The following is a 24,988-nucleotide window of genomic DNA, read 5'->3' on the forward strand; positions in this document are numbered from 1 at the left end:
TACCCCTTACCCTAACATTTAGACCCCTTTCACACGGAGGCATTTTTGCACTACAAATAGCTCCTGTAAACGGCCTCTTCTGCAGCCCCAGTGTAAAAGTCTGAGTGCTTTCACACCCAGGCGGTGCGCTTGCAGGACAGGAAAAGAAGTCCTGCAAGCACCATCTTTGGGCGGTGCGGTGTATACAGCGCTCCTCCACCGCCCCTGCCCATTGAATTGAATGGGCACCACTGACGAATCTCTTTGGCAATGGCACTTTTAACCCTTTCCTCGGCTGCTAGCAGGGGTTAAAAGTGCCCCACTAGCGGGCGAATAGCGCTGCTTTACTGCTAATGCCCCCACCCCAGTGTGAAAGGGGCCTAAACCCTAACCCCAGTCCTTAATCCTAAGGCTACTTTCACACTGGGGCGGGGTCAGGGGCATCAGCGGTCAAATAAAGGGTTAATAGTGCCCGTAAAGCTCTTTGCAGGCTCTTCGGCAGCGGTGCCCATTGATTCCAATGACAGGGGTGGTGGAGGAGCGCTCCCGCACCGCCCCAAAGATGCTCCTTGCAGGATTTTTTCTAACATCCTGCAAGCGCACCGCCCCAGTGTAGAAGTACTCGGCTCTCACAATGGGGCTGCAGGGGAGGAGTTAATCAGGCGCTATTTTATGCCCAAAAGCGCCTGAAAAACGCCCCAGTGTGAAAGGGGTCTAACATGGGACTTGGTTCCTGCACTAGTGATGCCACTTTTGGGTACCAGGATAGCACTTCACAGACAATGAATCAGCATAGCAGACAGGAAGCCTGAAGAAGAAGACAGCAATGACACCCTCCATACTCCCCCCAGTACAATCCATGAGGATGAAATGTGGGGACCCCTCCCTGATAATGGACCACCCTCCCCCCACCCTGGTGTCTGGATCTTTATAGAGCTCCTTATGATTAGTAATGGAGACACACTATCATCTCCAACCCATGGGGCGATCCTCCCCTCCACCACACAACCCTCTGCTCCCACTCGTCTCGCCTTATCTGGCAGCAGCCTATCAGAAAATCGCACTACTCCCTCGTCTAGCCAATCAGAACAGAGAGCCCAGCCCTCCTCCTTTCCGGACTTGAGATCCATCATTACATTAGTCGTCAGTCTCCGCTTCAACCAATGAGAATCCTCGGGCAGCGCCAGCCTCATTAATAATGAATAAGCCTCGTGTTTTTAATATCGTTCCACTACGCGGAAGGGGCGGGGCGACCCGGCGTGTAATGTACATAAGCTGTCTGGGGTGGGCGTGGCTACAGGCATGAATCACGGCTGCTAGAAAACAGAGGTGTGTCCGGCGTGTGGAATATTAATATAGGGGGTGTGGCTGGAGGCAAGCAGAACAGAGCAGAGCGCGGTGGTCTGTACCTTACCATTAGGAGAGCGCCCTCCATAGCTGCCATGTCTTCCATCTTGCGGCCATTCGCCGTCACTGAGGGGCCCTGCGAGCTATCGAGGACGGGAGGTCATGGAGGGGGGCGGGCGGTGTGCAGATCTCTGGCCGCTGCAGCTCCGGGAGGAGGGAAGATCACCCATCCTGGGAAGGCGATCCTGGCTGGTGAGTATCCATCATCCTCATCCTCATGGCTTGTGATCAGCACTGTGACCTGTGACACCCATTATATGGGGCACCGGTGACCCATCCCCATGGGATCTCATCTATTTATATGGCAGATCTGATGTCAGCTGTGCAGCCAGCAACTCCCAGACACAAGGCAGTCACACTGGGAATCCTATGCTGTGGTTTCACCTCTGTCTACTATAGGCTGACCTTTATTTGAGCTGTCACTCCTCGTGAGACTAGAACAGAATTGTCTAAGACTGGAGCACCAATCCGCTTCTAGCTTCAGTTTGTTCACTTAAGCCTTAAAAATAAAAGCTAGAGTCTGATTGGCTGCCATGCACAGCTGCTCCAAAATCTGTCCGGTCCAGTCTTAAAAAAACTACCCCCTTAGAGACCTAGATCTAGAAACACAGAACACCGACAGTCTCAAATAAAGAGACAATGTGGTCTGTTCGGTCTGCCCCATTTAAACACAGAGCTAGGTTTGTCTGAATCCACTAGCTGTTGATCAACCACTCTTTTGATAAAATACAGTTTAAAGCCGTTGTAAACCACTGGATGGTGTTTTTTTTTTTTTGTCATAGTGTGCTAGTATGCATTGCATACTAACACATTGTGGAAAATTTCCCTTTAAAATGAAGCTCTTCCAGCGCTGAGATGTTAGAGCTGCAAGCACTCCCATCTTCACCCATCTTGCTTCCGGGTTCGTGGACTCCAGCGGTGTGACTGGCCAGAGTTGCGATGACATCACTCCTGCGCATGCACGCGGGAGCCGCCGTTCATGGCACGGGGCTCTGAAGGAACAACACTGGTGGCCATTCCTTCAGAGCACCAGTGATGTTACCAGCTGCATGTAGTTAGGAGATATTTACACTTCATAGGTAAGCCTTATAGGCTTATCTGTAGATAAAAGTTAGACTCCTTTCACAAGTTTTGCAGTCACTATAGCGTTAAAAATAGCGCCTGCAAACCGCCCTAAAACAGCTGCTCCATTCACTCCAGTGTGAAAGCCCGAGGGCTTTCATACTTGAGCAGTGTGCGCTGGCAGGGCATCAGAGAAAGTCCTGCCAGCAGCTTCCTTGGAGCGGTAAACTCACCACTCTTCCCCATTGAAATCAATGGGGCAGCGCTGCGATACCGCCGGCAAAACGCCCCTAAGGCGGCGTTTTGCAGGCGGATTAAACCCCTTTTCAGCCACTAGCGGGGGGTTAAAACCGCTGCTAGCGGGCGAATAGCACCACAAAAACGACGGTAACCGCTTTACTGCTGATGCCGGCGGTGGCACAGTGTGAAAGGGCTCTTAGTGATGGAAGTTTATTTCCACTTTAACCACTTGCCGACCGGGCCATAGCCGAAAGACGGCTACAGTGCGGTCGGCTTACTCTGGGAGGGCGTCCATGGACGTTCTCCCGGAATGTTGCTCTTGCACGCCCCCGGAAATATCCGTGACTGCCGGGTCCGGAAGACCCAGTGTATCACAGATCACGGTAAATGGCCGCTGGTAGTGGCTGTTTACCACGTGATCGCTCTGTCAAATGACCGAGCGATCACTTGTAAACAAACTGGCGTCATGATGCCGGTTCCTCCCTCCCCTCTCTGTACCCATCTGTACAGTGTGAGAGGAGAGGGGGAGGGATCGTTTGTAGCAGCGCTGTGGGCTGGATCTGTAGTGCCCACAGCGCTGCTCATTGCCAATACTCTGCCATAAATTTTAACAGAAACAAAGAATTTTTTTTTTTTACCGAATTTTCAGTCTTTTTTGATTTTTAGTGCAAAAAAAAAAAAAAAAAAAGCAGTGATTAAATACCACCAAAAGAAAGTTCTATTTGTGTGAAAAAAGGACAAACATTTCATATAGGTACAGTGTTGCATGACTGAGTAATTGTCATTCAAAGTGTGAGAGCACCGAAAGCTGAAAATTGGTCTGGTTAGGAAGGGGGTTTAAGTCCCCAGTAGACAAGTGGTTAAGGTTATTTTTGAACGTTGCTCCTGCTAGATTATTATTATTCAGGATTTATATAGCACCAACAGTTTGCTCAACGCTTTGAGGTCATGTCCCTGTGTTCTTGATCTTGGCTTCATATTGAATATACTTCATGCATTTAAAGGCCAAGTTCACTTTTAAGAAAAAAATAAGTGCACATATATTTGCAGAAAAAAATGCACTTTTATAAAAAAAAAATCCATGGAAGGTGGTTGTTGTTTTTATTACACCTGCTATCACTGGATGGTGGTGCAGTGCTTGGCTCTTGCACAATCCTCCTCCAGCTCTCTGTACAGGCTGTCCAGCTAGAAAGCTGAAGGGGTGTGTGTGTGTGTGTGTGTGTGTGTGTGTGTGTGTGTGTGTGTGTGTGTCTTTTCAGAAAGAAAAATGACCTTCCCCCATCCACACACTTGGGGAATCGCTCCCATTGAGCCTTTGTATTATGACAGCGGGGAGACTACCTTGCCGTCAGCATACACTCATCAGCCGTGCAGGCTATAGCTGGAGGTGCTGATTGAGAGAAACCTTTCCAACAGGTTGGTTGTACACAAGTCGATTGGTAGACAGCCTTCCCATACATTCCAGTCCTGCTGAACCGGCCAGATTTTGATCCATATATGGCTGGCTTAAGCATGCACTGACTACTGATCTCATAGTCCAATGAGAACTACAAGTCCATCTGCTGGGGTGGCACAGGACTTGTCTATTCCAGGGTGGATAAAAATTGATTTAACCACTTAAGGACCGGAAGGATTTTCCCCCTTAATGACACACTTTTCACACTGGGGCGGTGCGCTTGCGGGATGTTAGGAAAAGTCCTGCAAGCAGCATCTTCGGGACAGTTTGGGAGCGCTGTATTTAGCGCTCCCAAAACTCCTGGCCCATTGAAATGAATGGGCCGCACTTCTGAAGTGCTGCAACACTGGTGCTTTTAACCCCTTCTTTGGGGTTAAAAGCGTCCCGCTAGCGACCGAAAAGCACCGCTTAAGCACTTGCCTACAGGGCACTTACACCCTCTTCCTGCCCAGGCCATTTTTCAGCTTTCAGTGCTGTCGCACTTTGAATGACAATTGCGCAGTCATGCTACACTGTACCCAAACAATTTTTTTTATAATTTTCTTCACACAAATAGAGCTTTCTTTTGGTGGTATTTAATCACTGCTGGGCTTTTTTATCCTTTTACTTCATTTTTTTTTTTTTTTTCTTAGTTACAAATTTTATTGACAGAAACTAAGTAATTTTTCTCCACTGATGTGCACTGGTGGGCACTGTTAGGTGGTACGGATAGGTGGCATTGATGGGTGGCACTGATGGGCATTGATCGACAGCAGTGATGGATGGCACTGATAGCCAGCACTGACTGGCATTGCTAATGGGCACTGATTACTGCCACTGGTGGGCACTAATTGGTGACACTGTTGGCACTATATTGTAATCAGGGCACTGATGATCAGTGTCCTGATTACATGTGTAGGTGTCCCCCTGCGTGTAGATGCTGCTGATGGGCTCTCCTCGCCACACTCTGTTAGTGTGAGGCGAGGAGCGCCGATTACCGGCATCTCCGCGTTTACATGTGACCGACTGTGATTGCTCTTTATAGAGATCGGGATTGCGCTGTGTCCTAGCAACATGGCGCAGCAGTTCTGGGACGCCATCATAAGACGGCGTCCCAGAAGGAGAGCCGCACCACCTCACTGTCATTTGACAGTGGGCGAGCAGCAACTAGTTAAACAGCGCTAAAGCACTGCTAAAACGAGCAGTGCTTTAGCGCTAACGCGCCCGCGGCCCCAGTATGAAAGGGGTCTAAAGCTCCGTTCACATCATTGGAGCTCTCATGCAGTTCTGTGCGCTGGGCAGCCCATTCATTTAAGTGGGCTGTGCTATGTGGGAGAAACGCTCAAAAGAAGTCCCTGACCTTCTTTCTTGTGTTTGGTTTTAGATAGAATGTGTTTCCATGCTGTTATTGTGGACCTAATGCTAATTAGATATACTAATTTTGGGAAGTACATAACTAACAATAGTTAAGGCACTGAGATTGTAACCTACAGTGGCTTCTTTTTGCAATGCTTACCCAAAGTTTGTCTTCGGGAGAGGAAAACCAGATCCTCATCTGATCCAGTAATGAGGCATAATAATAATCTCTAGTGACTGGTAGGCCCATGCCTCCTGCGAATTTAGTGGTGGTTAGAATTCAGAACGCCACTCTAGGTTTTTTTTTTCTCTTCCAAAATGAAGTTTTTCAGTTTTGTGTCAATCTGCGTAAAATATTTTTTTAAGAGATCTGGATAGGCAGGGATCGGAAGTAATATAGAGTTTTGGGTAGGGTTTGCATCTAAAATGCAGCAATCTTCCCAACCCACGAGAGTTGTGTTTTCTGCATAATTTGCAGGTCTTTGTTGCCTTGGTCTACAAGATTGGGAAAGTTTACTTCATCTAATTTAGAAGGTGGGAAGGTAAGTTTTATTCCTAGGTATGAAATAGCTTCTTCATCCCAATTGTAGCCAAATTGAATCCGCAGACTGTTAGAGATTTCTTTAGGGAGATTCATGGGTAAGACAAAGCATTTATTTTATAGTATGATACTTCCCCATAATTTATCTAGTAGTTTCTGGATTTCAGGTAATGAAGATGAAGGGTTAGTTAATGGTGAGTATAATATTGTCGGCAAGTAATCCAGTTTTATGTTCGTATTGACCTATTTTTATATAATTGATGTCAGGGTTTACACGTATATGTTCTGCTAATGGTTCTATTGCTAATGAGAAAAATTTTAAAGGGGATAGAGGGCATCGTTGTCTGGTTCCATTAGTCAGATTGAAGCTTTTTAGAGATTATACCTGAAGTAAATACTTTTGCTGAAACCAAACACAAGAAAGACGGAACTAAGGTACCTATCCCAACAAGAGTATTAGACTACTAGTAATGCGTTACTCAGTAATTAGCAGAATCCAGCAGGGCCATCATCTATATGAAGGCCTACCCTTGCAATACAAGAACATAAGCTTGAATAAATTTAAGTAAATATCCCCGTCTGAAGAACTTTGACCCCAATAAATACATAGAAAGTCTTCTGGAAATTTGGCAGTTTTTTACTAATCCTAATCATAAGTGGAAAGGGATTTCCCTTATGTATGAACTACTATCATCCCACTCAAATAATAAAAAAACGCTCATACGATAAAGTGGCAAGAGGATTTAAATCAAGAATTTTCTTGAAATCAATGGGAGAAAGCCATACAGATATCTAGCAGAGCCTCCTCTTGTATAGAACACTGGGACAACACTCCGAAAACTTTAAACACATGGTACCTCACGCCATACAAATTATCAAAAATTTCCCCAGATGCTGGAGATGCAACAAACAAGTTGGCAACCTCCTCCATGTCTTATGGCGTTGCAAAAACCTTCACAGTTTTTGGAAGTCTATGTCCACCTTCTTGTCCAACCTCACAGGCAACCTAACTAAACTTACTCCTGCCATTACTCTATTAGGTATAAATCTTGATATTTACACCTTAATATACAGAATGATTGTGGCTCATATATTAACAGCAACAAGGCTTACTATAACCAGTTTGGGTGCTTCAGTGGATTTCCATAATCTATCGAATGTAATCTCTAGATTGACCACTCAAGCTCAATTCGAAATAATGCTAGCATATAAAAACTACTTCATTGCTACCTTTAAAAAATAAATGGCAAGCCTGGCTATCTCATCCTAGATCCTCTAAATACCTAAAAGACTGTAACCTTTAAAGTGGAGTTCCACCCAAAAAAAATGTCATTACTGTGCATGAAATAAATTAAAAAAAAACATTTGGAGAAATTATTTATTTATTTTTTTTTTTTACTTGCCTTTTTATGCCTGTTGCTATGTAGTCCCTCGAAATCTGCCTCCATCACCTGGGCTCCTGACGTCACTTCCCTCGGCGCCTCCGCTCGCTACTGTTTCTTGGAGATGTGTGTCCTCGTTACCCAGGAGTCAGTGAGCTGTGCTGAGGGCTAGGTTGCCATAACAATGGGGTGGGCACCTCCGATGCCAACGCCCGTTGTTATGACAGCCTGTATACTTTACAATGCCGCTACAGCGCCTTACTGCACATGCGCGAGAACAGGGCGGTGCATGCTGGTCCAGCAGCAGCACTGTATCCTAGGATGCTTGTGGGCTTCACATGCCCACAAGCAAAATAAGTTATTAAAACAGATAAAACCGGACATCGGGAGAGAATTTTAATAGAAGACGTGAGTGTTACAATGCCTTATTAAATGCTTTTGAAAGGTTAAAAAAAAAAAAATAGTTTGTAGTTGGAACTCCGCTTTTAATAGTACTTGGTGAGTAACCTTCCTTATAATATGAGATTCAGATGTAGCTGATTATTTATCACTAAGCTTCTTCATTCGTATTGATAATATTACATTTTTGATCAACCCCTCCTTAGTTTGATCCCATCCGGGGTAAGCGGGGTCTGACTAACAAATAGATATCAATACTTATTATCCTTTCTTCTGTTGTGTTCCTTTTCACATTGTGTCAAACAAGTATTTATTAGGATCAATCCTTTCAAGCAGGGATCTCCAAACTACGGCCCTCCAGCTGATGTCCCATGAGACATTGTAAAACTGACATTCACAGATGTAACTAGGCATGATGGGAATTGTAGTTCCTGAACAACTGGAGGGCCATAGTTTGGAGACCCCTGCTTTAAAGTGATGTCTAATATTGTCAAATATCTGTTATGATGCCTTTTCATTCAAAATAAAAAAAATGGATGGTTTAAAATAGAAAAAGTCCCCGAGAAATCAGTGTACTATGGAAAGTGTGTGTGTGTGTGTGTGTGTGTGTGTGTGTGTGTGTGTGTGTGTGTGTGTGCGCGTGTGTGCGCTCTCACAGATGCAGGTGTAACATGTACCTAAAAGTGAACTTTGCCATTAAAGTGGTTGGAAACCCTTACATATACCCAGTGAAGTGACTGGCCTCAGGTGATATACAGATAAACTAATCCTCCTACATAAGTTGTACTTGCTTATCTGCAGTAGTGTCTTCTCTACATCTGTTCAAAGTTCTGAATTTTAAAGTTTGTCCAAGTTCAGAAACAAGGGGGTGGAGAGCTGAATTTACACTCTGCAGAGCACAGTTAGGAGAGCTCATTGGAGCGAAGAGAACCCCCCCTTCACACAGCACACCGGAACATATTTGTCTTGGTGTCAGGAAAACTTGTCAGAAGTGATTCATGCTGATAAAGGAACGATGCACCCGACAAAAATGAAACTTACTGCTCTGGATTGAGAAAAGTACACAATATAGAGGGATATGCTTTGTTCATATTTCATGTCAGAGGTTTACAACCACTTTCTGACCACACTGTAGCCAAAAGATGGCTACAACGCAGTGGTCTAGTTCTAGGAGGACGTCTATTGGCATACTCCCCAGAACTACACCTTCAGACACAGCTGATCACAGATCACGGTAAATGGCCAATCAGTGGCCCTTTACCATGTGATCAGCTGTGTCCAATCACGGTTGATCCCATGTAACAACATGCCAGTTATCTGCATTTCCTTTCCTCTGGGCTGTCACTGTGTAAGGAAAGGTGATAACCGGCTATCATGTGACAGCGCACATTTACACTGATAATCGGTGTCTGATTATCAGTGCAGAAGAAAAATTACTTATTTGCAAAATGCTTTAACAGAAACAAAGAAAGTTGTTTTTGTTTAGAATTTTTTTCGTTTTTTTTTTTTTTTTTTTTTTTTTTCATTTTTTAGCAAAAAATAATAAATCCAGTGGTGATTAAATGCCACCAAAAGAAGTGCTATCTGTCTAAAAAAAAATAAAAATAAAATAAACATTTCATATAGGTGTAGCGTTGCATGATCGCACAATTGTCATTCAAAGTGTGAAAGCTGAAAATTTGGCCTGGTCAGCAAGAGGGTGAAAGTGTCCAGTAGGCAGATGGTTAATCCCTGGTTCACACCATTGCGGCTTGTCATGCGACTTGACAGTTCAAAGTCGCATAACAATTCGCAACCCACTTGCGGCAGTGGAACCGTTCAAATCCGTGTGACTCAAGTCACAGTGACTTTGAAAAAGGTACCTGCAATATATCTGTGACTGCATTGCGACTTGCATTAACCTCTGTTAAATGAAGTTGCGCAGAATGTCAGCACCCCGCAATAAATAGTCGCTGAGTAGCGCGACTTCAAAGCCGCACTGGTGTGAACCAGGGCTAATGGCTAAAGGTTTCATTCGTGTTCAGACTTTAACTTTTGTCTTCTAGACTGTACATAGTGCTGATAAATTCTGCTTATACTGTATACTTTCATACACTATAATAAGCCTAATTCTATTTGTAAGAACTTATTTACAGGTATTTATATAGTACCTTCAAATTGCACAGCTCTTTAAACTGTGTAGATTCACATCCTTCCCTGCCCTCAAGGAGCTTACAAACTAAGGTCCTGATCTCACATGTATGAGGGCCAATTTAGATAGGAATCATTTAACATACCCGGATGTGTTTGGAGTGTTGGAGGAAACGCAAACAGAGTGAAAATTCAGATAGTGTTCTGGCTGGAACCGAGGAAAGGCAGCAGTGCTAACCACTGAGCAACTAATTATGTCACTCCTATACTGATGAATTATGGCTGAGCATTGCATTTTATCATACACTGTAATAGGCTTAATTTTATGTAATTTACCAATCTGACCACTAACCTCCATCTTGGGGATCTATTATGAAAAAAATTATATGGATCAATGTGACAAGCATCCGCCCATCCTTGAAGAACTGTGCCCGCACTTTGCTTAACCACTTCAGCCCCGGAAGATTTGGCTGCTGAATGACCAGGCCATTTTTTGCAATTCGGCACTGCGTCGCTTTAACTGACAATTGCGAGGTCCTGCGACGTTGCACCCAAACAAAATTGACGTCCTTTTTTTTCCCACAAATAGAGCTTTCTTTGGTGGTATTTGATCGCCTCTGCGGTTTTTATTTTTTGCACTATAAACAAAAAAATAAAAAAAAGCGACATCTTTGAAGAAAACTTAATATTATGTACTTTTTGCTATAATAAATATCCCTTCTTCTCTTTTTTAAAAAAAAAAAAAAAAAAAAAGCAAAAAATTCCTCAGTTTAGGCCGATATGTATTCTACATATTTTTGTTAAAAAAGAATCGCAATAAGCATATATTGATTGGTTTGTGCAAAAGTTATAGCATCTACAAAATAGGGGATAGATTTATAGTATTGTTGTTGTTGTTATTATTATTATTATTATTATTATATAATAATTTTTTTACTAGTAATGGCGGCGATCTGCGATTTTTATCAGGACAGCGACATTATGGCGGACACTTTTGACACATTTTTGGGACCATTGGCATTTATACAGCAATCAGTGCTGTAAAAATGTCACTGGCAGGGAAGGGGTTAACTGTGTTCTCTGTGTTTCTAATTGTAGGGGGAGGGGACTGACTAGAGGAGATGACAGATCGTGGTTCCTAGCTATTAGGAACTCACGATCTGTCATTTCTCACAGAACAGGGATTTGTGTGTTTACACACACTTGTCCCTGTTCTGCATCTTGTGCCCCGCGATCGCTTGTGGCCAGCGACCATTGGCCACGAGCATTAGCACCCCCGCAGTGCAGCGGGCGTGTGTGCGCACCTGCTATCCCCTATCACGCGAGCTAAGGTACAGCTACGACGATTCGCGGGATCGTGCCGACCAGCTGCAGTATAATGATGGCGCCTGGTCGGCAAGCGGTTAAAGTGTTACTAAACCCACATCCTAAAAAAGATCAATAAATGGTGCATTACATGCTGTTCATACTCGATCACTATGAGATTAATTTTCTGTATTCTGCAACAAACTGCAGCGAGGGATTTTGCAGCTGTGGGAGGCAGCTCTGCACATGCTCAGGTTTCAGTGAGTTTCTGTGCTGAGCATTTCCTCCCCTATCACATCTGAGCAGCCCATGCGACTATAGTCTTGGTCTATAGTAGAATATAGTTATGGGGGTATACACAGTGGTAAATGACAGCCCCATCCCTCCTCACATCCACTAACCAGCTAAACACAATGGAGGTGGCTAATTGCATGTAGATTAAGGCTTCACCTCCCTCTTATTCTAAGGACACAGGCTGGAGGGGCATGACACAGCCTGTGACTGGCCGAGATCTGCCCACATTATGTTATTGCCAAAAAATAATACTGTAGATTTGATTTCAAATACAGTGCCTTGGAAAAGTATTTACACCCCCCCCCCCCCCCCCCCCCCCACCCCCCCCCCCCCCCCCCCCCCCCCCCCCCGTTGGCTTTTTATCTATCATGTTACATTACAGCCTTTAGTTCAATGTTTTTTTAAATCTGAATTATATGTGATGGATCAGAACACAATAGTCTAAGTTGGTGAAGTAAAATTAGAAAAGTATATACATAAAACTATTTGTCAGAAATAAAAAAAACTGATAATTGGCATGTGCGTATGTATTCACCCCCTTTGTTATGAAGTCCATAAAAAGCTCTGATGCATCCAATTACCTTCAGAAGTCACATAATTAGTGAAATGATGTCCACCTGTGTGCAATCTAAGTGTCACATCTGTCATTACATATACACACCTTTTTGAAAGGCCCCAGAGGCTGCAACACCTAAGCAAGAGACACCACTAACAAAACACTGCCATGAAGACCAAGGAACTCTCCAGACAAGTAAGGGACAATGTTGTTGAGAAGTACAAGTCAGGGTTAGGTTATAAAAAAAAATCCAAATCTTTGATCCCTAAAGCACCATCAAATCTATAATAACCAAATGGAAAAAAACATGGCACAACAGCAAACCTGCCAAGAGACGGCCGCACACCAAAACTCATGGACCAGGCAAGGAGGGCATTAATCAGAGAGGCAGCACAGAGACCTGAGGTAACCCTGGAGGAGCTGTAGAGTTCCACAGCAGAGACTGGAGTATCTGTACATGGGACGACAAGAAGCCGTACGCTCCATAGAGTTGGGCTTTATGGCAGAGTGGCCAGAAGAAAGCCATTACTTTCAGCAAAAAACAAAATGGCACGTTTTGAATTTGCGAAAAGACTCCCAAAATGTATGGAGGAAGGTACTCTGGTATAATGAGACTAAAATTGAACTTTTTGGCCATCAAAGAAAACGCTATGTCTGGCGCAAACCCAACACATCACATCACCCAAAGAACACCATCCCCACAGGGAAACATGGTGGTGGCAGCATCATGCTGTGGGGATGTTTCTCAGCAGTCGGGACTGGAAAAACTGTCCAGAGTTGAGGGAATGATGGATGGTGCTAAATTCAGGGATGTTCTTGAGCAAAACCTGTACCACTCTGTGTGTGATTTGAGGCTAGGATGGAGGTCTACCTTCCAGCAGGACAATGACCCCAAACACACTGCTAAAGCAACACTTGAGTGGTTTAATGGGAAACATGTAAATGTGTTGTAATGGCCTAGTCAAAGCCCAGACCTCAATCCAATAGAAAATCTGTGGTCAGAATTAAAGATTGCTGTTCACAAGTGCAAACCATCCAACTTGAAGGAGCTGGAGCAGTTTTGCAATGAGGAATGGGGAAAAATCCAGTGGTAAGATGTGGCAAGCTAATATATATTATCCAAAGCGACTTGGAGCTGTGATAGCCGCAAAAGGTGGCTCTACAAAGTATTGACTTTAGCGGGGTGAATAGTTATGCACATTGACTTTTTATGTTATTTTGTCCTATTTGTTGTTTGCTTCACAATTAAAAAAAAAAACAAAAAAAAAACACATCTTCAAAGTTGTGGGCATGTTCTGTAAATTAAATTATGCAAATCCTCAAACAATCCATGTTAATTTCAGGTTGTGAGGCAACAAAACACGAAAAATGCCAAGGGGGGGGGGGGGGGTGTGAATACTTTTGCAAGGCACTGTATCTATTTGTTTGAGAGTTTAAAACAGTTTATTCATATTTATTTTTACTCTGTATTCCAAAAGCTCCCCCCCCCCCCTTTTTTTTTTTATTGGAACATATGAGGGCTATAAGCTCCTCATGCTTATGTTTCCCTTTTTTTTTTTTTTTTTTTTTTTAATACAATGCCATCATTTACATACAGAAATATAAGGGACAATGTATATGAAACAGTGTGTGTGTGTGTGTGTGTTAGTATCATTTTAATACAGTGGTTTCATCTGATGGCCATAATGCAGTATTTGTTCTGACTAAGGTATTTCAGGAAAAATACCACACTTTGGCCACTAGATGGCATTTGACGTATAGGGGGGGGGGGGGGGGGGAAGAGTGACATGTCATTAAAATGCATCAGCACAGTTCCCTTTGCAGCCCATACCAGCAGCTGCAGTATATTGCAGCCACTGGTGTGAACAAGCCTTTAATGAAAACCTGCACTGAAAGAATACTGGTGTTGTCATTGCTGAATAGGCTGTCTGCCTGGCAGTCATGCTTATCCTCTTACTTCAATACCTTCTAATGCTATGATCCAGAACAGTCATGAAACATGTAAAGTCCGAATTCCCGATCTGCATAATTGTTCTGGGACAGTGACTTGGATTCCATTAGATTCGTAAGACAGCCAGGGAATTGGCACTTCCAGAATAAATGGTAAGCAGTGGCAGTCTGCTTATCTAACCTTCAGTTTACTCTAATTGGACTTGGTTTATTGAAGCTCCAGTTTATATCAGATACAATACTGGACTGTAATATGCAACAGTCTAATAAAATAAATATTACAGTTTCATTTTCATGTCAGGGCTGACAATAGACATTTTGTATCCTTAATGCCAAACAGGAGGTAAAATCTGCAGTGGCTTACATAGCACGCCAAGTGATGTGTGCAAACATAACTAAAGCTTGATTGATGTGAACGCCAGGCTAATCTAAATGAATTGGAGCTTTGTGTTCATGATTACATTATTAAAGAGGAACTGCAGTCTGCTCACATAATTTTGTAATAGCATCTTTGCCATTCTTAAGCTTCCCTCCACTTTGCATATTTTATATATACTGTGATTGCTGCCTGTTCACTTCCTGAATTTACACAGACACACACCTCCAGCTCTGCTGCTCTCATTGGCCCTCTTATGACTCATCCCCCCCCCTTCCTGACAAACTCTCACGAGAGAGAGAAGTGCATGATGCCATAAGTCTAGGCTAATGACCAGACAAACAGGAAGTGGGCTGTATAAGGTATCTACTGGCAGAAAAAAAAAATGTTTTACTATCCAAAGTTAAAGCGGAGTTCCACCCAAAATTGGAACTTCCGCTCATTTGTTCCACCCCCCCCCCCCCTCCAGTGCCACAATTGGCACCTTTTGGGGGGGGTATCCTGTTCCCACTTCCAGGAGTCCACACCGTGGCCCATGATGTCACCGCGGGCCTCCCTCCTCCCCCTGTCGCCGGGCCAGTAGGAGAGGATTGGGGCCTTGCACATGCGCAGTAGGGTTCCTGGCGTGAAGCCGTAAGGCTACACTGCCGGGTTCCCGTACCCGCAATGGCGGCGGCAGCACTCGACAGCTGATGGAAACATCATCTGTGGTGCCGACATGGCTGGACTCCAGGACAGGTAAGTGTCCTATTAAAAGCCAGCAGCTGCAGTATGTGTAGCTGCTGACTTTACACTTTTTTTTTTTTTTTTTGGGTGGACCTCTGCTTTAAAAACCGGGGCAGACGATTTAATAGATGGAAAGATGAAAAAATGACTGAAGTTCCACTTTAAAGTAGTACTAAACCTGCAGCTTTTCTTTATATGTATGTACTAATAGCAAGCAGTGCTAACACGCTCCAGGATATTCCAATGCCTGAGTGACCAATACATATAACGCCATGTTTTCTGGCTGCAGAGTCACGCTTTCCTGAACATCTGGGTAGGAGGACATGCACTGAAGACACAGTGAGCACAGGAGTATGTGTGCTGGAGTATACATGCGGGGGTAGCAGAAGTGACTTGACTTGCCACTCTAGGCAACTTTAGGCAGTGTATGCATGCTGGGAGTGCAAATGCAAGGGTGTCTCTGAGGGCCAATGTAGAGAGACACACAGCGATGTCAGTGCTGAGGGTATGACCTGAATTGGGTGGAATGATGATGTACACCTCGAGGCATCACATAAGGTGAGCGTTTAGACCAACATTCTGACTTAAAAATGAAGCTAAAGGCTTAGTCCACATTCTCAAGAAACAAATAATTGTAGCATCACTGATCTAACTGGTGTGCATTTATTAACCACTTCAGCCCCGGAAGGATTTACCCCCTTCCTGACCAGAGCACTTTTTACAATTTGGCACTGCGACGCTTTAACTGCTAATTGCGTGGTCATGCAATGCTGTAACCAAACGAAATTTGCGTCCTTTTCTTCCCACAAATAGAGCTTTCTTTTGATGGTATTTGATCACCTCTGCCGTTTTTATTTTTTGCGCTATACACGGAAAAAGACCGAAAATTTTGAAAAAAAAATGATATTTTCTACTTTTTGTTCTAAAAAAAATCCAATAAACTCAATTTTAGTCATACATTTAGGCCAAAATGTATTTGGCCACATGTCTTTGGTAAAAAAAATGTCAATAAGTGTATATTTATTGGTTTGCGCAAAAGTTATAGCGCCTACAAACTAGGGTACATTTTCTGGAATTTACACAGCCTTTAATTTATGACTGCCTATGTCGTTTCTTGAGGTGCTAAAATGGCAGGGCAGTACAAAACCCCCACAAATGACCCCATTTTGGAAAGTAGACACCCCAAGGAAATTGCTGAGAGGCATTTTGAGCCCATTGAATATTCATTTTTTTTGTCCCAAGTGATTGAATAATGACAAAAAAAAAAAAAAATTACAAAAAGTTGTCACTAAATGATATATTGCTCACACAGGCCATGGGCATATGTGGAATTGCACCCCAAAATACATTTAGCTGCTTCTCCTGAGTATGGGGATACCACATGTGTGGGACTTTTTGGGAGCCTAGCCGCATACGGGGCCCCGAAAACCAATCACTGCCTTCAGGATTTCTAAGGGCGTACATTTTTGATTTTACTCCTCACTACCTATCACAGTTTTGAAGGCCATAAAATGCCCAGATGGCACAAACCCCCCCCAAATGACCCCATTTTGGAAAGTAGACACCCCAAGCTATTTGCTGAGAGGCATGTTGAGTCCATGGAATATTTTATATTTTGACACAAGTTGCGGGAAAGTGACAATTTTATTTATTTTTTTTTTTTTTTTTTTTTTTTTTTTTTTTGCACAAAGTTGTCACTAAATGATATATTGCTCACACAGGTCATGGGCATATGTGGAATTGCACCCCAAAATACATTCTGCTGCTTCTCTTGAGTATGGGGATACCACATGTGTGGGACTTTTTAGGAGCCTAGCCGCGTACGGGACCCCAAAAAACCAATCACCGCCTTCAGGATTTCTAAGGGTGTACATTTTTTATTTCACTCTTCACTGCCTATCACAGTCTCGGAGGCCATGGAATGCCCAGGTGGCACAAACCCCCCCCCAAATGACCCCATTTTGGAAAGTAGACACCCCAAGCTATTTGCTGAGAGGCATGGTGAGTATTTTGCAGCTCTCATTTGTTTTTGAAAATGAAGAAAGACAAAAAAAAAAATTTTTTTTTCTTTTTTTAATTTTCAAAACTTTGTGACAAAAACTGAGGTCTGCAAAATACTCACTATACCGCTCAGCAAATAGCTTTGGGTGTCTACTTTCCAAAATGGGGTCATTTGGGGGGGGGTTTTGTGCCACCTGGGCATTCCATGGCCTCCGAGACTGTGATAGGCAGTGAAGAGTGAAATCAAAAATTTACGCCCTTAGAAAGCCTGAAGGCGGTGCTTGGTTTTCGGGGTCCCATACGCGGCTAGGCTCCCAAAAAGTCTCACACATGTGGTATCCCCGTACTCAGGAGAAGCAACAGAATGTATTTTGGGGTGTAATTTCACATATTCCCATGGCATGTTTGAGCAATATATCATTTAGTGACAACTTTGTGCAAAAAAAAAAAAAATTTGTCTCTTTCCCGCAACTTGTGTCACAATATAAAATATTCCATGGACTCGACATGCCTCTCAGCAAATAGCTTGGGGTGTCTACTTTCCAAAATGGGGTCATTTGGGGGGGGTTTGAACTGTCTTGGCATTTTATGCACAACATTTAGAAGCTTAACAAAGCCCTTTCTGACACTTTTTGATTACATGAAAAAATTATTTTTTTTGGCAAGAAAATTACTTTGAACCCCCACACATTTATATATATTTTTAAAGCAAATGCCCTACAGATTAAAATGGTGGGTGTTTAATTTTTTTTTTTCACACAGTATTTGCGCAGAGATTTTTCAAACGCATTTTTTGGGGAAAAAACACACTTTTTTACATTTTAATGCACTAAAACACACTATATTGCCCAAATGTTTGATGAAATAAAAAAGATGATCTTAGGCCGAGTACATGGATACCAAACATGACATGCTTTACAATTGCGCACAAACGTGCAGTGGCACCAAAATAAATACATTTTTAAAAGCCTTTAAAAGCCTTTACAGGTTACCACTTTAGATTTACAGAGGAGGTCTACTGCTAAAATTACTGCCCTCGATCTGACCGTCGCGGTGATACCTCACATGCATGGTGCAATTGCTGTTTACATTTGACGCCAGACCGACGCTTGCGTTCGCCTTAGCGCGAGAGCAGGGGGGACAGGGGTGCTTTTTTTTTTTTTTTTTTTTTTTCTTTATTATTTTTTTGCTTTTTTATCTTATTTTAAAACTGTTCCTTTCATTTTTTTTTGTTTTAATCATTTTTATTGTTATCTCAGGGAATGTAAATATCCCCTATGATAGCAATAGGTAGTGACAGGTACTCTTTTTTGAAAAAATTGGGGTCTATTAGACCCTAGATTTCTCCTCTGCCCTCAAAGCATCTGACCACACCAAGATCGGTGTGATAAAATGCTTCCCCAATTTCCCAATGGCGCTATTTACATCCGGCGAAATCTAAGTCATAAAATGCTCGTAGCTTCCGGTTTCTTAGGCCATAGAGATGTTTGGAGCCACTCTGGTCTCTGATCAGCTCTATGGTCAGCTGGCTGAATCACCGGCTGCATTCTCAGGTTCCCTGTTGAGACAGGAGAGCCAGAGAAAAACACGGAAGACGGTGGGGGGGGGCATTCTCTCCCACTGCTTGTAAAAGCAGTCTAGAGGCTAATTAGCCACTAGGATTGCTTTTACATGAAAGCCGACCGCTGGCTGAAAAGAATGATACCAAGATGATACCTAAACCTGCAAGCATCATTCTGGTATAACCACTCAAAGTCGTGAATGCTGTACCTGAAGACAAAAAAATGGTTAACAATAAAGCACAGTAAACGGTAAAGTATAAAAAATTGCATACCTGAAAAGCAAACATGATAAAACATAATAACAATAAAACATTGCAGAATAGAATACAGTAAAAAAGAGCAGAAGAATAGAGAGAGAGAGAATAGAGAGAGAACAATAAAACGACAACTATTATTTTTTATTTTATATTTTTGTTTGTGTTTTTTTTTTTTTTTTTTTTTTTTTTTTTACACTTTTTTTGTAACTGTAACTTTTATAACTGTAACCGGTTCCAGGTTCGGGTCTCTCAAAATGCGATGGCATCTTGGGAGACCCTGTGAAAGTGTGCCTAGTCTGTGCAATGCTGTACCCTACGCTAATACTCAACTAGTGAATGGTAGCGTTCAAAACATTCACCAATGCAAAGACCAGGATTGTCAGGACAGGAGGGACAATAATAGCGGGTGTCACGCCTATATCCGCGTTTGCTGCAGACACAACATCTTTTTTGGGGGGGTTCGTTGGGTAGGGGTACTCGGGAGGACATAAAAATGCCTCTCATGCAGCCGACTGCATTTGGTTGGGGATGTGAATGGGGAAGTACGGGCGCTGCAGAAGTGGTGGGTTCCCAATTAGGATTGGCGAATGCAGCAGGAAGGGCATTATGGGCACGACGGGCCTGTGTTTGTCTTTTTGGTGGCAGCGGGACACTACTTGTGCTTGCCACCTCACCAGCTTGAACTGCACTTATGGGACTCGCCACGTCACCAAGTGTTACTGCAGTGCTGGTTTGACTACGACCGGGGTGTACTAGGCCGCTGGTGCTTGCCAGTTCACCAAAACGCTACAAAAAAAACTGTTAGCGATCGCAGGGATCAGGCCTGACTCTGCGAACGCTGCAGTTATGCGTTTAGTGTTTTGTAAGTGACAGTGATCGATCGATACTGCACTTGGGTGGGCTGGGCTGGGCCGGGCGGAGGGGCAAAACGCAGGTGCTAGCAGGTATCTGGGCTGATCCCACTAACACTGCGTTTTTGGGAACCCTAAACTGCTGGGGACGCCAGTATAGATCTGATCAGATCAGATATTGATCAGTTCAGATACTATACCACTAAGGGAGGTGTACGGTGCGTGCGTGGGTGTTAGCGCTACTGGCACTAACCTGACGCTGCCTGGGGCTGGTGCTTGCCATTTCACCAAAACGCTACCAAAAAAACTGTTAGCGATCGCAGGGATCAGGCCTGACTCTGCGAACGCTGCAGTTATGCGTTTAGTGTTTTGTAAGTGACAGTGATCGATCGATACTGCACTTGGGTGGGCTGGGCTGGGCCGGGCGGAGGGGCAAAACGCAGGTGCTAGCAGGTATCTGGGCTGATCCCACTAACACTGCGTTTTTGGGAACCCTAAACTGCTGGGGACGCCAGTATAGATCTGATCAGATCAGATATTGATCAGTTCAGATACTATACCACTAAGGGAGGTGTACGGTGCGTGCGTGGGTGTTAGCGCTACTGGCACTAACCTGACGCTGCCTGGGGCTGGTGCTTGCCATTTCACCAAAACGCTACCAAAAAAACTGTTAGCGATCGCAGGGATCAGGCCTGACTCTGCGAACGCTGCAGTTATGCGTTTAGTGTTTTGTAAGTGACAGTGATCGATCGATACTGCACTTGGGTGGGCTGGGCTGGGCCGGGCGGAGGGGCAAAACGCAGGTGCTAGCAGGTATCTGGGCTGATCCCACTAACACTGCGTTTTTGGGAACCCTAAACTGCTGGGGACGCTAGTATAGATCTGATCGGATCAGATATTGATCCGTTCAGATACTATAGCACTAAGGGAGGCGTATGCTGCGTGCGTGGGTGTTAGCGGTACTGACGCTAATCTGACGCTGCCTGGGGCGACGCATATCACCGCCGGGCGATCAGGGGGCTAAACCTTTATTCGGTAATAAACGGCGGGTGCCCTGACACTATAAAAAATAAACAAACTAACCAGCGTCACCCGTAACGGTTATACAGTGATCAGTGGTGAAAGGGTTAACTAGGGGGAAATCAAGGGGTTAAAACATTTATTCGGTAGTATATGGGGGTCCCTGTCGCTATAAAACGCTGACGGCGAACCTAAATATTTACCTCACTAACTAGCGTCACCAGCGACACTAATACAGCGATCAGAAAAATGATCGCTTAGCGACACTGGTGACAGGGGGTGATCAAGGGGTTAAAACTTTATTAGGGGGGGTTAGGGGGGTATCCTAGACCTAAAGGGGGCATAACACTCACTGCCCTAACACTGTACCTGTCACAAACTGACACCAATACAGTAATCAGAAAAAAAAAAAACAGCTTGGTGTCAGTTTGTGACGGGGAGGGGGGTGATTGGGGGGGGGGATCGGGGTGTTTTGTGTGCCTGGCATGTTCTACTGTGTGTGTGTGTGTGTGTGTGTGTTGGTGCACTCACATTGCAGTCTTCTCTCCTCGGCCCGGAACGGAAAATACCGAGCCGAGGAGAGATGACATAATTTCCTCTGCCTCTGTGTACAATACAGAGGCAGGGAAATGATCCCATTGGCTGGGAGCGATCGCGAGGGGGGGGCCACGAATGGATGGCCTCCCCCTCACCACCGATCGCCGTGGGAGATTTGCCGACCGCCGCAGGCACCGGGGGGGGGGGGGGGGGTCCGATCGGACCCCCCACCCGCGGGCAGGCAAGGACGTACCTGTAAGTCCTTTTGCCTGCCCGTGCCATTCTGCCGACGTATATAGTCGTGCGGCGGTCGGCAAGTGGTTATTTTGCATTGCACCAGCGTTTAGTGCAGGGGTCTTCAAACTATGGCCCTCCAGTTGTTCAGGAACTAGAATTCCCATCATGCCTAGTCATGTCTGTGAATGTCAGAGTTTTACAATGCCTCATGGGATGTGTAGTTCCGCAACAGCTGGAGGGCCGTAGTTTGAGGATCCCTGGTTTAGTGTGTCGTGCACCTTACCTACCTGCACTTTTGTATTCTGACAGCGGGGCTTCTCTGATCAGCGCTGCAGCCAATTGGCTGTAGGTGTTAATTGAACAGAAATTTCTCAACATTCCCGTTTGAGGGGCGTTCATCACTAGGTTGACTCCTCTCAAACAGGAATGGCTATAGATGGATCGAAATTCAGCTGCTCCCTGTTGAAGTGGACAAATTTCTATCCATCCATGGCCAGCTTTAGGCACTTGCTTGTGTACTAATATTTATTGTATGGTTACAAGGACTGTGATATGTGTGTCCTGTATGCAATAAGTAGAATTTTGGTTTTATTTAACTATATACCCCTTTAAGACTCCCTCACTGTTATTGCAATTTGACATTTACTGCATGTCTATAGGGATGGGAGTATCTCCTTAAATAGGACACAAACCCAGAATTTTGTCTCAATCAGGGAAGGTAAAGGACATTTTAACTGAATTTAGGACTTATTGTAGACTGTTATACCAGTGAGTTGAGATGAACTTGACCCTTTTTTTTTTTTTTTTTTTTTTTTTGTTGCCTGACTGTCATCCAGTAGCTTTGAGTCACTGACCTGGAACAAGTATGCAGCTAAGAATTTCTGACAATCAAATCTGCATGCTTGTTCCAAGTCGGTGACTCAAATCTCTGCTGCCAGTGTGTCAGCAATGGCAGCCCCATTTATCCCCAATGACAGGTGTACTGGAAAAATAACTACCTGTGCTTCTGTCACGTTCAGAGCTATGAATGAAAAATCAGTGGGCTTCAGTTCCGTCTGGCTTGATTTGAAGGATGGATTACATTTCAGGGCTGTAAATATTCATTTTTTTTTTTTTTCTCTTTATGTTTTTCTATTTCTGGGTGAGCAGTTTTATTTACGTCAACTGAATTAAAATGGTCAGTTTGTGCTATAAATCTGAAGGTTGTCACTGTACTTCACAGAATAACAAGCATTCCTGCCAATGCATAATGTATCTGCTGCAGTCTGTATTCAATATTCTTGGCATGCAGTCACTAAAATATTGCTAGAGTTTATTGGGTAAATAAAATGACTGAAATCATTGCTACTGTCAGTAATATCAGCTAATTAAATCTGATATGACTTTTCTCTGATATCCTTGTAAATATGTACCGTTGTGATCATAAGTTTACAGAATTTATGATTTCTTGGCCATTTTTCAGAGAATATGAATGATAAACACAATTTCTTTCACTCAGGTTTTTTTTTTTATCCAAAATTCGCTCATAGTTAGTGTTTGGCTGAAGCCATTTATTAATCCACTGTGTTTACTCTTTTTAAATCATAACAGAAATTACCCAAATGACCCTGATCAAAAGTTTACATACCCTGGTGATTTTGGCCTGATAACATGCACACAAGTTGACACAAAGGGGTTTGAATGGCTATTAAAGGTAACCATCCTCACCTGTGATCTGTTTGTGTATATGTATATATATATATATATATATATATATATATATATATGTATGTATGTATGTATGTATGTATGTATGTATGTATGTATGTATGTATGTATGTATGTATGTATGTATGTATGTGTGTGTGTATATATACATATACATATACATATACATATACGTATGTATATGTGTGGTCAATGAGCCTCAAAAAACTTCAAGCTGTCATTGATGTTAAAGGGGGCAATACACTGTATTAAGGACTGGGGTATGTAAACTTTTGATCAGGGTCATTTGGGTAGTTTCTGTTGCAATGAATCATAATTTCTGCCAGGGTATGCAAACTTATGAGCACAACTGTATGTGTACTCTGGTGGGTAAACGTTAAGGTGGCCATAGATGGATGGTTCAGCAGGGACTGGATGAATTTCATTCAGTTTGGCGGTCCCTGTTTAAAGTGGTTGTAAACCCAGTGAGACATTCTATATAATCCTCTGTCTTGTTATCCTAGGTGCTCCTGTGTCTGTTTTTTAATTTAAAAAAATGCCTGCTATATTTTATTTCAAAGCAGCGCTCGCAGGCCCGGCCTCTTCTCTTTCCTCTTGATCTGACAGCTATAGCGGGAGGGGCCAAGATTTTCCCTACTGATGTTATTCGGGACGAGCGGAGGAGAGAGCCGGCCGGCGCTGTGAAATCCGGTATAGCAGGCTTTTTTTTTTTTTTAATGAAACGGACAGGAGCACCTAGGATAACAAGGCGGAGGATTACATAACATGTATGGTTTTATTTCAGCAGCAGGAGCGAGGGTGGAGGGAGAGGACAGAGGAGAAACAGGAGGGCTGTGCCTGACGACGACACATAAACTGACAGTGTCGGGGCTCAGCCAGGTATTTCAGCTGATACAGGGGGCCAAATTGCACTGCACAAGCACTGTGCTGTATAACCTGCTTTAACTAAAAAAATAAATAAAAAAATTGACACAATAAAAACTTGACGATTTTTAACCTTTGTTACTCCATCGAATACCAAAAAAAAGTTTACTTTGTCCACCCGAGGCTTGATGTGTATCCAAAGTCAAGCTCGGCCCATTCCAACTGGTCATTTTGCGCCTAACTTTTTTAAACGTCCTCTTTTATTACCATTATAATAAAACCGTTCACTTCTGTTTCATGTAAAACTTACATTTTTTTTTAAATCGCTACCTGGTATATGTGATTATTCTTCCAGGAAAAAAAATCTGTCAATTTCCACTACATTTCTGTCGGCCTGCCAATGTGTGGTTGTCTCTGGGAAATCACTTTTGGGTGTGTGGTTAGGAGTGCCTATTTAAATTCCATTTAGTTTTAAAGGGGTTTTTCACCTTTTCACATTCTATGCATTAAGGTGAAAAACCTCCTGTGATGCAGCAGCCCCTCAGAGCCCCCCTTTTTACTTGCCTAAACTGGTCTTTCCAACGACCGGGACAACCACACCAGCTCCAGCCGGGGTCTAGGGTCCCGATTGAATAGACTGATAGCAGTGCAACTATTGGCTTCTGCTGCTGTCAATCTAATCCAATGGCGCGGGAGCCGGGGGTGGGGTAGAGTCCTGCCTGTGTCAATGGACAAGACAGCACGCCCGCATGAGTGCCCTGAGGGAGAGCGGCTCCAACGGGGCACTCGAGAAGAGGAGGAACCAGGAGCACTG

At 43.7% G+C, this 24,988-nt stretch overlaps 2 protein-coding genes across 2 annotated transcripts in view; one reads left to right on the forward strand and one right to left on the reverse strand.

Moving 5' to 3' along the window:
- Positions 1 to 1,598, reverse strand: part of TEKT1 (tektin 1) — a 47,490-nt gene extending 45,892 nt beyond the window's left edge. Inside the window, exon 1 of the mRNA XM_073616595.1 lies at positions 1,394 to 1,598. The gene's annotated coding sequence lies outside the window, so the exon portion shown is untranslated. The remainder of the gene's footprint in view (positions 1 to 1,393) is intronic.
- Positions 1,317 to 24,988, forward strand: part of LOC141128937 (tricarboxylate transport protein, mitochondrial-like) — a 59,432-nt gene continuing 35,760 nt past the window's right edge. Inside the window, exon 1 of the mRNA XM_073616596.1 lies at positions 1,317 to 1,578. Coding sequence (XP_073472697.1) covers positions 1,422 to 1,578 — 157 coding nt within the window. The 5' untranslated portion in view covers positions 1,317 to 1,421. The remainder of the gene's footprint in view (positions 1,579 to 24,988) is intronic.

Source organism: Aquarana catesbeiana, linkage group LG02 (genome assembly GCF_042186555.1).
Source record: "Aquarana catesbeiana isolate 2022-GZ linkage group LG02, ASM4218655v1, whole genome shotgun sequence".
NCBI lineage: Eukaryota > Metazoa > Chordata > Amphibia > Anura > Ranidae > Aquarana > Aquarana catesbeiana.